The 17014-nt window shown below is 63.7% G+C and overlaps 2 protein-coding genes across 2 annotated transcripts; one reads left to right on the top strand and one right to left on the bottom strand.

The window, feature by feature from the left end:
* Window positions 1–7845: 7845 nt before the first annotated feature.
* On the bottom strand, window positions 7846–10348 carry LOC308276640 (actin-like protein 9; the record flags this gene model as incomplete). Its single annotated transcript, XM_080715464.1, has 4 exons — window positions 7846–8054; window positions 8210–8440; window positions 8729–8889; window positions 9213–10348. The coding sequence occupies 4 exons, from the start codon at window positions 10346–10348 to the stop codon at window positions 7846–7848; spliced, it is 1737 nt and encodes a 578-aa protein (XP_080571590.1).
* A 3452-nt stretch (window positions 10349–13800) lies between these two features.
* ACTL9 (actin like 9) lies at window positions 13801–14940 on the top strand (the record flags this gene model as incomplete). The annotated part of the gene is made up of 1 exon (XM_080715463.1): window positions 13801–14940. The coding sequence occupies one exon, from the start codon at window positions 13801–13803 to the stop codon at window positions 14938–14940; it is 1140 nt and encodes a 379-aa protein (XP_080571589.1).
* Window positions 14941–17014: the final 2074 nt, after the last annotated feature.

Here is a 17014-nt window from a genome sequence, read left to right as displayed (position 1 = left end):
TCTCAGCAACTCAGTGAGACCCTGATTCCAAATAAAATATAAAAAAGGTCTGGAAGTATAGCCCGGAGGTAGAAAGCCTCTGGGTTCCACCCCCAGTACCGCCAAAAGAAAGAAACAAACAAACAAACAAACTAATTGGGTCTCACTGAGTTGCAAAGGGCCTCACCAAGTAGCCGAGGCTGGCTGAGAACCGCAATCCTCCCGTCTCAGCCTCCCAAGTACTGGGGTTCCTTCCTTTTATTTTTTTTATGGTATTCTTTCTTATATTCACTTTTCCACATGAGTTAATAGGTCAGAAGTTTTTAGACCAAGCACATCAGCCTGCACTGTTTAAGTTATCCCCATTTCTCCAAAGTCCATGAGTGAGAATGCTCTTTATGTTTCAGTTCTGTTCTTAAGCTGGGCGTGGTGGCACACGCCTATAATCCCACTAGTCGGGAGGCTGACGTGGCAGGTTCAAGGACAGCCTTTCATCAACCCAGCCAGACTGTTTCTAAACAAGAAAGAGAGGTAGGGCCCAGGTGTCAGCCGGAGGCAGAACGACCCTGAGTTCAATCGCCAGTATCAAGAAGAAAGAAAAAGAGATTGAGATTCTGTTCTGGTGAAAATGCCCCTTGGCAGTTAGTTCTAGACCTTCCCCATCGCTGGTCAGTATCGTCCTCTGCCGCACTCCGTCCAGCCAGGAGACGGGTACTTAGTTGATAGGAGCGTGAAGTACCAGGCCCTCGTGCTTGCTTTTTTTTAATTACTAAGTTGCTGAGGCCGGCCTTCAATCTTCCTCCTCCAGACTCAGCCTCCCGAGTTCTGGGGTTAAAGCTGTTTAAATTCTTGCAGATTAACCCTCCACTGGGTGTAGATGGACTCACAGGGGGACTGTGATTCTGTGATTTGCACTCCCGATTGTTACTGATGTCGGAAGTGTGTGTGTGTGTGTGTGTGTGTGTGTGTGTGTGTGTGTGGTACAGGGGATGGAACCCAGGGGCATTCGACCTCTGAGCTACACCCTCAGCCCTGTTTCTTATTCTTTATTTTGAAACCGGGTCTCACTGAGTTGCAGAGGGCCTCAGTAAGTAGCTGAGGCTGGCCACGAACCGCGATCGTCCCGTCTCAGCCTCCCACAGCTGGGATGACACGTGTGCGCCACCGCGCCCAGCTTCGATTCTTTATTTTGAAACGGGGTCTCACTAAGTTATGGAGAATCTCAGTAGCTGAGAACCACAATCCCTCTGTCTCAGTCTCTGGAACGCTGGGATTACGAGCGTGCGCCCAGCTCGGACTTTTTTTTTTTTTTCATTTATTTCATACATTTCATCTGAGAAGTGTCTGTTTAGTTCTGTTGCGCGTTTGTTATTGTTATTTGGTTGTGTGTGTATTAAGCTCTTAGAGTCCTTTACATATATATTTCCTTGGTGTGTTTTTAAGGGGAGGCTCAAAAGAAGTATGATCCCCGAGTCCTTACAGAGGCGGCGCGTCCGGCCGAGGAGGGCCAGGCCGAGAGCAGACGCGGGCCCCGCAGACCCCCTGAGACTGACCAGCTGCATCTTCCAGACCCCGGTGACCAGGCCCCGGGCCCACCCCGACAGTGAGGTCAGGAGCCTCCAGGCAAGGGAGGCGCTGGAGAGGCCCCTGCAGCGCTGCGCCCTGAAGAGGCTGCAGGGGCTCTGCGCCCAGGACCGCCAAGGAGCCCGGCTGAGTCCCTTCCATCCTGCCCTTGTCTCAGGGACGATGGAAGCGGGCAGTCAGGGCAAATCCGCTCCCGGCCAGCCTCGGCCTCCGTCCGGAGGAGAAAGGATGCTCCCAGGAGGGCGCCTCCATGCTTCCCAGCCATTCTTGGGCCAGTCCGTGACCTCCGAAGACATCCAGAGGCAGATGTGGAAGGTGAGGACACTCAGAAAGAGACTGGCCGAGGCCCTGCAGGCAGACCGGCTGGCCCGGGAGGCAGACAGCACGGGCGGCCAAGACTGCACCAGACGAGGAGGCCTTTCCTGCCAAGCCGCCCTCGCCAGCACCACCCGTCCACTCTGCTCTCCGTCGAGCTCCGGGGGAGACGGAGCGTGTGCAGAGTACATGGTTTCATGAGTGAGATGAGCTTTCAGACGAGGAGAAAGGGGCTGTCTTACTTGGAGTTCTTCCATTTCGGCTTATAATTGTTTTTAGCGATTTGTTTTCCTATTAGGTACTTTTGCTTTTTATTAGGTTGCAGTAAGGTCTCCCTAGGTTGCTGAGGGCCTTGTTAAGTCTCGCTAAGTCACTGAAGCTGCTCTCAAATCTGGGGTGTCCCCTCCCCGTGCCTCTCAGCCTCTCAAGCACTGGGGTGCCGGGCATGTGCTACCATCCAATTTACCATCTGCCAACCCTGCCTTCTTGAAAAGCTTAGATAGTTTGCCAACGCTGATTCTTATCTGACTGTTGGCTGTTTGTTCACAAGAACTTGAATTCAGTGCCACCCCATTATTCAGTGGCTGTTTGCAAAGTAGCCAGGCCCTGATGGACAGTGGACGTCTCAATAAAGGCCAAATTTTAACAAATATCTTGTAAAGACTTTTTTTTTTTGGTGGTGGTACTGGGGTTCCTGGAAAACCTTCTGTCTCCAGGCTACACTCCCAGACACCTATTTTTTATATTTTTATTTGGAAACAGGGTCACTTAAGCCAGCGAGGCTGGCTTCGAACCAGCGCGATCCTCCTGTCTCCGCCTCCCAAGTGCGGGGATGACAAGCGTGCGCCACCACGCCCGGCCATCTTAAACATTTTAATGTTACCAAGTGGTCAGCAAATGTTAGTGGCATAATTTGTCAACTCAGTCACGGAGCTTTACAAAGGACAGCCTCCTGTTTGCGTTACTACTACACTGTTAGACAAAGCATATTTAAGTAATAGAATTGGTGCACAATGGTGCAGGCCTGTAATCCCAATACTGGGGAGGCTGGGATGGGAGGATCACTTGTGGAGGCCAGCCTCAGCAACCTAGCAAGACCCTGTTTCAAAATAAAATAGGCCTGGGGGTGTAGCCCAGAGGTAGAACATGCCTGGGTTCAATCTCCAGTGCCATACACAAATAAATAGGGCTAGAGTGTAGCTTAGAGGTAGAACACCTCCACTTCCAAACCCTGATTTAAAAAAAAAGCGATGAACCCGGTTACCACTGCCCAGCCCAAGTCCGCGGGGGTTAAACGCATGAAGCCAAGTAGTTAGGGCAGGGGGCGCTGGCCACTCGCCCACTGCGGACATAAGGCCTGCGGCGGGCCCCCGCGGACGCCTGGGCAGAAGAGGACCGCCACCTTGACCCGCGTCCAGCCCCTGGTGCACTCTGAGCAGGGCCACACTCGGGGTTCCGCAGGCTGCAGCACCGTGGCATCACGTTGTCTTGCCCTGGGCTGTAGTAGTCATCAGGCCCCACGTGCACCAGGCATCAGGCACCGCCCTTCCACCTTCCAGAACCTTCAGAGTGCGGGTGCGGGGCCCCGAATGGGGGAGCCTTCCATCCTCTCCCTTCCCCTTCTTGCCCGACGGACATTGGCCCCTGCAGATCTCAGCTCCAAGTCAGGCGCCGCGCCCCCAGCCCTTTTTATTTTTATTTTTTATCTTTTGGTGGTACTGGGGATGGAATCCAGGGGCCTTCTACCTCCGGGCTACACTCCCAGACCTATTTTATACTTTTTTAAATTTGGAAACAGGGTCTCCTAAGCCAGCGCCCGCGGCTGGCTTCAAACCTGTGCCATCCTCCTGTCTCTGCCTCGCAAGCACGGGGATTACAAGCGTGCACCACCACGCCCGGCCCAGCCTGATAGTCTATTCTTTGTTTTGAAACAGGGTCTCGCTGAGTTGCGGAGGGGTTCACTAAGTAGCCGAGGCTGTCTGCGAACCGCAATCCTCCTGACTCCGCCTCCCATGTACTGGGATTATAAGCGTACGCCACCGCGCCCGGCTCTTCTGGCACACTTTAGAGCCCTAAGCCTTCTCTGCTGCTCTTGGTCAACATGGGCTCACGCTGTGCACACCCATGCACCTTCTGCTCAGCCAACTGCCCTTGCTGGACATGGGTTTGCCCCTGTTCACCATCCCCAAGATGGCCTCAGACTTCCTGCAGGGAGAAGGTTCCATCTCCTCGGGGATGGAAGTCTTCAGCTCGGATTTTCTTCCTGACTCTGATGGGTGCGGCGGAGGGAGGGTGTCCTGCTCCCCTGACCTCTACGACCACTATGTCGCCGTGTGCCACCCCCTGCACTACCCCGTGCTCGTGCGGCGCCAGCGGTGCCTGCCCATGGTGGGCCCCTCCCGGGGTCAACGCTCCCATCCGGACCTCGGTCACCTTGCATCTCCCGGCTGCGCCTCCCGTGTCGTGGACGTCGGCCTAGGAGGGGGCGCTGTCCACCTCGGGGGTGCTGAACTTTGGGCAGCTAAACTTTCCCCATCACCTCCTCCTTCGCATGCACACCCACGGGTACGTCCTGCGCATGCGCGCCCGTGGCCACGTCCTGCGCACGTGCTCGGCCCAGGTGCCAATCAAGTCCTTCGCCACCTGCTTCTCCCTGGCTGTCACGGTGGGGCGCTTGTATGGCGCGGCGCTGCTCATGCACGTGGTGCCTGATGACTGATAAGTAAAATAAAAAATTAATGCAAGTAAAATAAAAATAAGTGAGTACGGCGGAGTGTGAAAAACACGAGAGAGGTCCGGTACACGTGGCATGTAAAGTTTTAATGGCACGGCTCTCCCGGGGATCAGGGCGAGGCACCGTGAGACCCCCGTGCCTGTCCGAAGCTTGAGGACGCGGGCTCTCCTTTTCAAGGTATGCATCTCGCGAGATGGGGGTTTACTCGCGGGAACGCCCAATTCTCACGGGGGTTTCAGCCCCTCCCTTGCCCTGCAGAGGTCATGTGACACAAAGTCACATGAGTGCAGGACCCAACTTATCATCCCGGCCTTTTGATGGTAGGGATAACAGATGACGATTGGACCCTCTAGCTTCTTCCTGCTGTCAAGGGGCGTCGTCAGGGGCCCCAGGCCGGGAGGAGTCGGGAGTCCAGTCCCCCAGAAGGGGGTGCAGGTGGGTGCATAGCTGCAGTGCGAATTGGAGGTTACCCTGGACAGCTTAGTGATGTGCGCTTGAGGAGGCTTGAACAGGCAAGGGCTATTAAAGAAAAAAACAAATCATGAGATTGAGCAGGCGACCAAAAAGGAGACTGGCTTACTCAGTACCTGGAGAGCTACCCTGAGCTGGCAAAGAGGATGGAGGTTGCGGGATCCAGGAGCCAGGCTGAGTAGGGCCAGTGGCGGGGCCTGGTCTCGAAAGGTGCTCCCCCTGTGTTGAGGCACCTGGGGCTCACCCTTTTCCAAGGGCATTGTTCCAGTGGCCCTCCTGGCCGCACGCCGGGCACAGTCTGATTGGTGGGCGTGGCTTCGCCCCACTTCAGGCAGGCTCCTGGAGGTAGTCGTCATTGCAGTCCTCCACACCTAGGTGGCGCTCCAGAGGGCTGAGCCGCCACCGCCAGCCAAAGGGCAGCTACCAGGGATCTGCCTTTTGGCAAAGTCGGAGTGTACGCTCCATCTCCGCCTGTTTCTCTCTGGAATTAAAACTTTAGATGCCATGTTAAGGTTCTGTCAGCTGTGACGGACCTACACTCACACACAAATAGCGCGTCCCGGGGCGGGTGTCTGGCAAGAATGGCAACGCAGACTCCCCATGGGCAGACAGAGGGTGTCGCCCCAGCCCTGGCCCGGCCCCGGTGTCTCCCGCAGCACCTAGGGCGTACCCAAGCGGGCCGGAGAAGGAGCCAGAAGCCAAGCACATTTAAGACCTTGCGGAGCAGCCGGGCAGCCACCCAACAAAATTGCAGTCTGGTAGGGGCCAAGATGGCGACTGTGATGTCACCAGGCAGCAACTGTGCACCATCACAAAATGGCGGCTGGTGGGAAAATAAATGGCAGCTGATAGGGGAGAACATTTGGAGGGATATCAGACCGCTTAGAAAAGTTCCTAACTATTCCTGGGCCACCGCAACCCATTTCCCAACTCGTATCAAGGCAGACAGGCGCTCAGGGCATCTGCTAGTATAAAGGTTCGACTCCCCATAATTGGTTCGTGGGTGGAAACGAAGAACAGGAACTGGGCGTCCCCGATTTCCCTGCTCAATCGTTCAGAAACAGAGGTTAAGAGATAGAGAAGATGCCGGGCGTGGTGGTGCACGCTTGTAATCCCCGCGCTTGGGAGGCAGAGACGGGAGGATCGCGCAGATTCGAAGCTAGCCACGCGCGCTGGCTTAAGAGACCCTGTTTCCAAATTAAAAAATGTAAAAATAGGTCTGGGAGTGTAGCCCGGAGATAGAAGGGCTTCTAGGAACCCCAGTACCACCAAAAGAAAAAAAAGAGAGAGATAGAGAAGAACGTCTTCATCCCTTCTCCAAACCGGAGGATGACCTGGTCATCCAGAGGGTGGTCCCAGTGGACCGGGGAACAATGGGTCACCAAGTGCTTGGATTTTGGGGTCCCAGTGGACCGGAAGACCCAAGTCCAGAACCCGCTAACCAAGGGAAGGAGGCAGTTTACCGGAGTGAAGTGTTGCCGGCCAGTGCTGGCTGCGACAGAAGCGCTGAGAAGCTGCTGGGGGCACGGTGGAGCTGGGGCACGTGGATGCCGGTGACTGGTGTGGACGGCACTGGCGGCTGGCGCAGGCGGGATCAAACGGTGGCACACAGGTGGCATGGCTTGCCGGGTTTTTGGTGTGGAGACAAAATGGCTTCCAGGCATGCGGCAGTCCCTGAGGCTGGGCCCCGAGGAGCACCGCCAGTGAGCCTGGCTTGGGCGGGTGAAACGGAGCAGCAGCAGCGAGTAGAGCTACGCCTGGCGCGGGTGACTGTGGCGGACACCGAAGCCGGCTGTGCACCGCCCAATGAGCCTGGCTCGGGGCGGGCGGGGCAAACCGGCCAGAGGTCCCGGCGGTGACCGGAGCGCCGAGCTGGAACGGTGGTTGTAGGAGGTCCTGGCCCGTGCAAGAGGTCGGCAGGCAGAGCAGGTGCCAGCATCACCCAAGGAGCCTGGCTCCAGGCGGGTGGAACTGGCAGCCTAGCGGCCGGCAGAGCCTGCACGCCCCGGCAGTGGTGGCCGCAGCCGTGGAAGCAGTGGAAGATGGCCATTGGTGCTCCAGAAGAGAGCACGTGGGTGGGAAAAGATGGCCACCGGCTCTCAGCAGAGCTCGGGGCCGGAAAGATGGCCGCAGACTCTCAGCAGACCGCGGGATCAGAAAGATGGCCACTGGCTCTCAGCAGAGCTCGGGGCCGAAAAGATGGCCGCAAACTCTCAGCAGAGCTCGGGGCTGGAAAGATGGCCACAGACTCTCAGCAGAGCCTGGTTCGAAGCCAGCCTCAGCTGCTTAGTGAGGCTTTCAGCAACTCAGTGAGACCCTGTTTCCAAATAAAATATAAAAATGGGTCTGGGAGTCTATCCCGGAGGTAGAAAGCCTCTGGATTCCACCCCCAGTACCACCAAAACAAAGAAAAAAATAGGATGGGGGGGTGTGGCTCGGAGAGAGAATTTCCCTGGATTGCATCCTCAGTAGGGCAAATAATAATAATAATAATAATAATAATAATAATAATAATAATAATAAAAAAGAAAGAAACCAAGGCCAGAGGCGCGTCTTGGAGCTCGAGTGTCCCTGGGTCCAACCCCAGCGCCCCCCTAAAGAACCTGAGGTGCGCTCGGGCGCTCACAATAGAGGCTGTCCACCCCTCCCCACCAGGGGGCGACCCGGGGCGGGTCTGGGGGCCGGGCGGGTCCGGGGGCGCGGTCAGGCGCTCAGAATAGAGGCTGTCCGCCCCTCCCCACCAGGGGGCGCCGGGGGCACGGTCAGGCGCTCAGAACAGAGGCTGTCCACCCCTCCCCACCAGGGGGCGGGTCCGGGGGCGCGGTCAGGCGCTCAGAATAGAGGCTGTCCGCCCCTCCCCACCAGGGTACCCGGGGGCGCGGTCGGGCGCTCAGAATAGAGGCTGTCCGCCCCTCCCCACCAGGGGGCGCCGGGGGCACGGTCAGGCACTCAGAATAGAGGCTGTCCGCCCCTCCCCACCAGGGGGCGCCGGGGGCGCGGTCAGGCGCTCAGAATAGAGGCTGTCCACCCCTCCCCACCAGGGTACCCGGGGGCGGGTCTGGGGGCCGGGCGGGCCCCAGGGGCGCGGTCAGGCGCTCAGAATAGAGGCTGTCCGCCCCTCCCCACCAGGGGGCGCCCGGGGCCCGGTCAGGCGCTCAGGATAGAGGCTGTCCGCCCCTCCCCACCAGGGGGTGCCCGGGGGCGCGGTCAGGCGCTCAGGATAGAGGCTGTCCACCCCTCCCCACCAGGGGGTGCCCGGGGGCGCGGTCAGGCGCTCAGGATAGAGGCTGTCCGCCCCTCCCCACCAGGGGGTGCCCGGGGGCGCGGTCAGGCGCTCAGAATAGAGGCTGTCCACCCCTCCCCACCAGGGGGCGCGGTCGGGCGCTCAGAACAGAGGCTGTCCACCCCTCCCCACCAGGGGGTGCCCGGGGGCGCGGTCAGGCGCTCAGAATAGAGGCTGTCCACCCCTCCCCACCAGGGGGTTCCCGGGGGCGCGGTCGGGCGCTCAGAATAGAGGCTGTCCACCCCTCCCCACCAGGGGGCGCGGTCGGGCGCTCAGAACAGAGGCTGTCCGCCCCTCCCCACCAGGGGGTGCCCGGGGGCGCGGTCAGGCGCTCAGGATAGAGGCTGTCCACCCCTCCCCACCAGGGGGCGCCCGGGGCCCGGTCAGGCGCTCAGGATAGAGGCTGTCCGCCCCTCCCCACCAGGGGGTGCCCGGGGGCGCGGTCAGGCGCTCAGAATAGAGGCTGTCCACCCCTCCCCACCAGGGGGTTCCCGGGGGCGCGGTCGGGCGCTCAGAATAGAGGCTGTCCACCCCTCCCCACCAGGGGGCGCGGTCGGGCGCTCAGAACAGAGGCTGTCCGCCCCTCCCCACCAGGGGGTGCCCGGGGGCGCGGTCAGGCGCTCAGGATAGAGGCTGTCCACCCCTCCCCACCAGGGGGCGCCCGGGGCCCGGTCAGGCGCTCAGGATAGAGGCTGTCCGCCCCTCCCCACCAGGGGGCGCGGTCGGGCGCTCAGAACAGAGGCTGTCCACCCCTCCCCACCAGGGGACCCGGGGCGGGCCGGGGCGGGCGGAGAGAGCAGACAGCAGAGTCCAGCGGCGCGGCCTTTATGCACAGACCCGCCCTACCAGCACTGGCGGTAGACCACCTGCGGGCCCTGCTCCTCGTACTGCTCGCGCCGCACCCAGCAGGGCCGGAAGGCGCGCAGCGAGGCCAGGATGGAGCCGCCCGTCCACACGGCGTGGCCGCGGTCCGGCCGGGCCAGCACGGCCAGCGGCGGCGCCCCGGGCGGCCGGGCGCGCTGCAGGTCGGCGCGGAAGCGGGCCTCGAAGCCGGCGAAGAGCGAGGAGCCGCCGCACAGCAGCACGTTGGCGGCCGCGGCGGCGCCGGCCTCGACGGGCAGCCGGGCCAGGCTGCGGCGCGCCATGGCGGGCAGCCCGACGGGCGCCAGCCCGGGCGCCGCGGGCGGCTGGAACAGCAGCTCGGGGCACTGCGCCAGCTCGGCGCCCAGCGCCACCGTGCGGCCGTCGGGCAGGCGCAGCGGCCGGGGCCGCGCCGGCGCCGCGCGCGCCTCCTCGGGCCCCGCGGCCACGGCGCAGTGCCGGTGCTTGATGGCCTCCACGGCGGCCAGGTCGCCGGGCCGCAGCGCCGCGCCCGCGCCCCGCAGCGCCTCGGCCAGGAAGGCGGTCAGGTGGCTGCCCGCCACGTCCAGGCGCTCGGCGGCGTGCGGCAGCGCGTGGCCCTGCAGCACGGGCACCACGCTGCACAGCGCGTGGCCCGCGTCGGCCACCAGCGCGCTGACCCGGCCGTGCGCGTAGGCGGCCAGCACGGGCTGCGCGGCCACGTGCGCGGCGGGCGCGCGCAGCGCCTCGAAGGCCACCTCCAGCAGCCGCTCGCGCTGGGTGGCCGGGCTGAAGGGCGCGTCCGCGAAGAGCAGCGGGTGGTCGCGCGGCGCGGCGCGCAGGTCGTGCTCCAGCAGGTGGCGCCAGAGCAGCGCGGCCGCGTCCCAGTCCAGCAGCACGCCGTGGCGCAGCGGCCGCACCAGCGCCAGCTCGGGCCGCGCGCGCGCCGCCTCGCCCAGCACCGCGTCCAGCGCGCGCCCCGCCGGCCGGCAGCCCAGCACGCTGGCCACGGAGTGCGAGGGCCGCGCGCCGCCCGCGAAGCCCACCTTGCAGGTGCCCGCGCCCATGTCGATGACCACGGCGCGCGGCGGGGAGGGCTGCGCCGGCGGCGGCGGAGGGCTCTGGGCACGCTCGGCCTCCATGGGCGCCCGGACGTGGCGGCCGCGGACAGGGAGGGAGGGGAGGCCAGGGTCTGTGTCGTCACCCCGCGCCCTTCCACCTTCCAGAACCTTCGCGGCGCGGGGGCGGGGCCCCGGGTCGGGGGGAGAGGAGGGGGGCCTCCATCCTCTCCCTTCCCTTCTTGCCCGGCGGACATTGGCCCCTGCAGAGCTCAGCTCCAGGCCGGGCGCCGCGCCCCCAGCCCTTTTTGTATTTGGTATTTGTATTTCTTGGTGGTACTGGGGATGGAATCCAGGGGCCTCCTACCTCCGGGCCACACTCCCAGACCTAGTCGCCATCCCCAAGATGGCCGCAGACTTCCTGCAGGGAGAAGGTTCCATCTCCTCGGGGATGGAAGTCGTCAGCTCGGATTTTCTTCCTGACTCTGATGGGTGCGGCGGAGGGAGGGTGTCCTGCCCCCCTGACCTCTACGACCACTATGTCGCCGTGTGCCACCCCCTGCACTACCCCGTGCTCGTGCGGCGCCAGCGGTGCCTGCCCATGGTGGGCCCCTCCCGGGGTCAACGCTCCCATCCGGACCTCGGTCACCTTGCATCTCCCGGCTGCGCCTCTCGTGTGGTGGACGTCGGCCTAGGAGGGGGCGCTGTCCACCTCGGGGGTGCTGAACTGTGCGCAGCTGATTTGCCCCATCGCCTCCTGCGCATGCGCACCCATGCGTACGTTCTGCGCACGCACGCCCCTGGCCACGTCCTGCGCACGCGCGCCCGCTGCCACGTCCTGCGCAGGCGCGACCCTGTGGTCATGTCCTGCGCACGCGCGCCCACGCCTGGCCCAGGTGCCAGTCAAGTCCTTCCACACCTGCTTCTCCCTGGCTGTCACGGTGGGGCTCTTGTATGGCGCGGCGGTGCTCATGCACGTGGGGCCTGATGACTACTACAGCCCAGGGCAAGACAACGTGATGCCACGGTGCTGCAGCCTGCGGAACCCCGAGTGTGGCCCTGCTCAGAGTGCACCAGGGGCTGGACGCGGGTCAAGGTGGCGGTCCTCTTCTGCCCAGGCATCCGCGGGGGCCCGCCGCAGGCCTTATGTCCGCAGTGGGCGAGTGGCCAGCGCCCCCTGCCCTAACTACTTGGCTTCATGCGTTTAACCCCCGCGGACTTGGGCTGGGCAGTGGTAACCGGGTTCATCGCTTTTTTTTTAAATCAGGGTTTGGAAGTGGAGGTGTTCTACCTCTAAGCTACACTCTAGCCCTGTTTATTTGTTTATGGCACTGGAGATTGAACCCAGGCGTGTTCTACCTCTGAGCTACACCTCCAGCCATTTCTAGTAATGAATGAATTAGTTATTTGATGCACTGGGTATTGAATCCAGGGGCATTTTACCTCTGAGCTACACTCCCAGCCCTATTTTATTTTTATTTTGAAACAGGGGCTGTCTAGGTTGATGAGAATCTCACTACTTGCTGAGACTGTGCTCAAACCTGTGATCCTCCGGTCTCAGCTTTCCAAACACAGAGGGCGCTGTCCACCTCGGGGGTGCTGAACTTTGCGCAGCTGATTTTCCCCATCACCTCCTCCTGCGCATGCGCACCCACGGGTACATCCTGCATACGCGTGTGCCTGTGGCCACGTCTTACGCACGCGCGCCCGTGGCCACGTCCTGTGCATGCACTCGGTACAGGTACCAATCAAGTCCTTCGCCACCTGCTTCTCCCTGGCTGTCACGGTGGGGCTCTTGTATGGCGTGGCGCTGCTCATGCACGTGGTGCCTGATGACTGATAAGTAAAATAAAAAATTAATGCGAGTAAAATAAAAATAATGTGCGTACGGCGGAGTGTGAAAAACACGAGAGAGGTCCGGTACACGTGGCATGTAAAGTTTTAATGGCACGGCTCTCCCGGGGATCAGGGCGAGGCACCGTGGGGCCCGCGCGCCTGTCCGAAGCTTGAGGACGCAGGCTCTCCTTTTCAAGGTATGCATCTCGTGAGAGGAGGGTTTACACGCGGGAACGCCCAATTCTCGCAGGGGTTTCAGCCCCTCCCTTGCCCTGCAGAGGTCATGTGACACAAAGTCACATGAGTGCAGGACCCAACTTATCATCCCAGCCTTTTGATGGTAGGGATAATGGATGACGTTGGACCCTCTAGCTTCTTCCTGCTGTCAAGGGGCGTCGTCAGGGGCCCCAGGCCGGGAGGAGTCGGGAGTCCAGTCCCCCAGAAGGGGGTGCAGGTGGGTGCATAGCTGCAGTGCGAATTGGAGGTTACCCTGGACAGCTTAGTGATGTGCGCTTGAGGAGGCTTGAACAGGCAAGGGCTATTAAAGAAAAAAACAAATCATGAGATTGAGCAGGCGACCAAAAAGGAGACTGGTTTACTCAGTACCTGGAGAGCTACCCTGAGCTGGCAAAGAGGATGGAGGTTGAGGGATCCAGGAGCCGTCAGTCTTCAGCCAGGCTGAGTAGGGCCAGCGGCGGGGCCTGGTCTGGAAAGGTGCTCCCCCTGTGTGGCGGCACCTGGGGCTCACCCTTTTCCAAGGGCACTGTTCCAGTGGCCCTCCTGGCCACACGCCAGGCACAGTCTGATTGGTGGGCGTGGCTTTGCCCCACTTCAGGCAGGCTCCTGGAGGTAGTTGTTGTTGCAGTCCTATACAAGAGCTGCGCCATACAAGAGCCCCACCGTGACAGCCAGGGAGAAGCTGGTGGTGAAGGACTTGACTGGCACCTGGGCCAAGAAAGGGCGCGCGTGCGCAGGACGTGGACACAGGGGCGCGTGCGCAGAACGTACGCATGGGTGCGCATGCGCAGGAGGCAATGGGGCAAATCAGCTGCGCACAGTTCAGCACCCCCGAGGTGGACAGCGCCCCCTCCTAGGCCTACGTCCACCACACGGGAGGCGCAGCCGGGAGATGCAAGGTGACCGAGGTCCGGATGGGAGCGTTGACCCCGGGAGGGGCCCACCATGGGCAGGCACCGCTGGCGCCGCACGAGCACGGGGTAGTGCAGGGGGTGGCACACGGCGACATAGTGGTCGTAGAGGTCAGGGGAGCAGGACACCCTCCCTCCGCTGCACCCATCAGAGTCAGGAAGAAAATCCGAGCTGACGACTTCCATCCCCGAGGAGATGGAACCTTCTCCCTGCAGGAAGTCTGTGGCCATCTTGGGGATGGCGACTAGGTCTGGGAGTGTGGCCCGGAGGTAGGAGGCCCCTGGATTCCATCCCCAGTACCACCAAGAAATACAAATACCAAATATAAAAAGGGTTGGGGGCGCGGCGCCCGGCCTGGAGCTGAGCTCTGCAGGGGCCAATGTCCGCCGGGCAAGAAGGGAAGGGAGAGGATGGAGCCCCCCTCCTCTCCCCCCGACCCGGGGCCCCGCCCCCGCGCCGCGAAGGTTCTGGAAGGTGGAAGGGCGCGGGGTGACGACACAGACCCTGGCCTCCCCTCCCTCCCTGTCCGCGGCCGCCACGTCCGGGCGCCCATGGAGGCCGAGCGTGCCCAGAGCCCTCCGCCGCCGCCGGCGCAGCCCTCCCCGCCGCGCGCCGTGGTCATCGACATGGGCGCGGGCACCTGCAAGGTGGGCTTCGCGGGCGGCGCGCGGCCCTCGCACTCCGTGGCCAGCGTGCTGGGCTGCCGGCCGGCGGGGCGCGCGCTGGACGCGGTGCTGGGCGAGGCGGCGCGCGCGCGGCCCGAGCTGGCGCTGGTGCGGCCGCTGCGCCACGGCGTGCTGCTGGACTGGGACGCGGCCGCGCTGCTCTGGCGCCACCTGCTGGAGCACGACCTGCGCGCCGCGCCGCGCGACCACCCGCTGCTCTTCGCGGACGCGCCCTTCAGCCCGGCCACCCAGCGCGAGCGGCTGCTGGAGGTGGCCTTCGAGGCGCTGCGCGCGCCCGCCGCGCACGTGGCCGCGCAGCCCGTGCTGGCCGCCTACGCGCACGGCCGGGTCAGCGCGCTGGTGGCCGACGCGGGCCACGCGCTGTGCAGCGTGGTGCCCGTGCTGCAGGGCCACGCGCTGCCGCACGCCGCCGAGCGCCTGGACGTGGCGGGCAGCCACCTGACCGCCTTCCTGGCCGAGGCGCTGCGGGGCGCGGGCGCGGCGCTGCGGCCCGGCGACCTGGCCGCCGTGGAGGCCATCAAGCACCGGCACTGCGCCGTGGCCGCGGGGCCCGAGGAGGCGCGCGCGGCGCCGGCGCGGCCCCGGCCGCTGCGCCTGCCCGACGGCCGCACGGTGGCGCTGGGCGCCGAGCTGGCGCAGTGCCCCGAGCTGCTGTTCCAGCCGCCCGCGGCGCCCGGGCTGGCGCCCGTCGGGCTGCCCGCCATGGCGCGCCGCAGCCTGGCCCGGCTGCCCGTCGAGGCCGGCGCCGCCGCGGCCGCCAACGTGCTGCTGTGCGGCGGCTCCTCGCTCTTCGCCGGCTTCGAGGCCCGCTTCCGCGCCGACCTGCAGCGCGCCCGGCCGCCCGGGGCGCCGCCGCTGGCCGTGCTGGCCCGGCCGGACCGCGGCCACGCCGTGTGGACGGGCGGCTCCATCCTGGCCTCGCTGCGCGCCTTCCGGCCCTGCTGGGTGCGGCGCGAGCAGTACGAGGAGCAGGGCCCGCAGGTGGTCTACCGCCAGTGCTGGTAGGGCGGGTCTGTGCATAAAGGCCGCGCCGCTGGACTCTGCTGTCTGCTCTCTCCGCCCGGCCCCGGCCCGCCCCGGGTCCCCTGGTGGGGAGGGGCGGACAGCCTCTGTTCTGAGCGCCCGACCGCGCCCCCTGGTGGGGAGGGGTGGACAGCCTCTATCCTGAGCGCCTGACCGGGCCCCGGGCGCCCCCTGGTGGGGAGGGGTGGACAGCCTCTATTCTGAGCGCCCGACCACGCCCCCGGACCCGACCCCGGGCGCCCCCTGGTGGGGAGGGGTGGACAGCCTCTATTCTGAGCGCCCGACCACGCCCCCGGACCCGACCCCGGGCGCCCCCTGGTGGGGAGGGGTGGACAGCCTCTATTCTGAGCGCCTGACCGGGCGCCCGGGTACCCTGGTGGGGAGGGGTGGACAGCCTCTGTTCTGAGCGCCTGACCGCGTCCCCGGCGCCCCCTGGTGGGGAGGGGTGGACAGCCTCTATTCTGAGCGCCCGACCGCGCCCCCTGGTGGGGAGGGGTGGACAGCCTCTGTTCTGAGCGCCTGACCGCGTCCCCGGCGCCCCCTGGTGGGGAGGGGTGGACAGCCTCTATTCTGAGCGCCCGACCGCGCCCCCTGGTGGGGAGGGGTGGACAGCCTCTGTTCTGAGCGCCCGACCGCGCCCCCAGACCCGCCCCCGGGCCCCCTGGTGGGGAGGGGTGGACAGCCTCTATTCTGACCGCCTGACCGGGCCCCGGGCACCCTGGTGGGGAGGGGTGGACAGCCTCTGTTCTGAGCGCCTGACCGCGTCCCCGGCGCCCCCTGGTGGGGAGGGGTGGACAGCCTCTATTCTGAGCGCCCGACCGCGCCCCCTGGTGGGGAGGGGTGGACAGCCTCTGTTCTGAGCGCCTGACCGCGTCCCCGGCGCCCCCTGGTGGGGAGGGGTGGACAGCCTCTATTCTGAGCGCCCGACCGCGCCCCCTGGTGGGGAGGGGTGGACAGCCTCTGTTCTGAGCGCCTGACCGCGTCCCCGGCGCCCCCTGGTGGGGAGGGGTGGACAGCCTCTATTCTGAGCGCCCGACCGCGCCCCCTGGTGGGGAGGGGTGGACAGCCTCTGTTCTGAGCGCCTGACCGCGTCCCCGGCGCCCCCTGGTGGGGAGGGGTGGACAGCCTCTGTTCTGAGCGCCTGACCGCGTCCCCGGCGCCCCCTGGTGGGGAGGGGTGGACAGCCTCTGTTCTGAGCGCCCGACCGCGCCCCCAGACCCGCCCCCGGGCCCCCTGGTGGGGAGGGGTGGACAGCCTCTATTCTGACCGCCTGACCGGGCCCCGGGCACCCTGGTGGGGAGGGGTGGACAGCCTCTGTTCTGAGCGCCTGACCGCGCCCCCGGGTACCCTGGTGGGGAGGGGTGGACAGCCTCTATCCTGAGCGCCTGACCGGGCCCCGGGCGCCCCCTGGTGGGGAGGGGCGGACAGCCTCTGTTCTGAGCGCCTGACCGCGCCCCCGGGCGCCCCCTGGTGGGGAGGGGCGGGCAGCCTCTGTTCTGCGCGCACCTCGGGTTCTTTAGGGAAGCACTGGGGTTGGACCCAGAGGCACTCGAGCTCCAAGACGCGCCCCTGGCCTTGGTTTCTTTCTTTCTTTCTTTCTTTCTTTCTTTCTTTCTTTCTTTCTTTCTTTTTGCGATACTAAGGATGCAATCTAGGAAAATTCTCCCTCCGAGCCACACACATCCCCCATCCTATTTTTTTTTTTAATTCTTTGTTTTGGTGGTACTGGCGGTGGAATCCAGAGGCTTTCTACCTCCGGGCTAGACTCCCAGACCCATTTTTATATTTTATTTGGAAACAGGGTCTCACTGAGTTGCCGAGAGCATCACTAAGCAGCCGAGGCTGGCCGAGAACCTGCGATCCTCCTGTCTCAGCCTCCCAAGTGCTGGGAATACAAGCCTGCGCCACCACGCCTGATAAACACCCCCATGTGTCCCATAACGCCCCTGGCCTCTAGGCCCCACCCTCGACTCTCCACCCTCATAATCTTCTCAAAGACCTCGCCTGCCCAAATCTTGTTTAGTGCCACACACCTGTAATCGCAGTCCTTGGGAGG

Source organism: Muscardinus avellanarius (genome assembly GCF_963383645.1).
Source record: "Muscardinus avellanarius genome assembly, chromosome: 18".
NCBI lineage: Eukaryota > Metazoa > Chordata > Mammalia > Rodentia > Gliridae > Muscardinus > Muscardinus avellanarius.
Note: the sequence above shows the minus strand (reverse complement) of the source record. Positions and strands in the feature narration are given on the sequence as shown.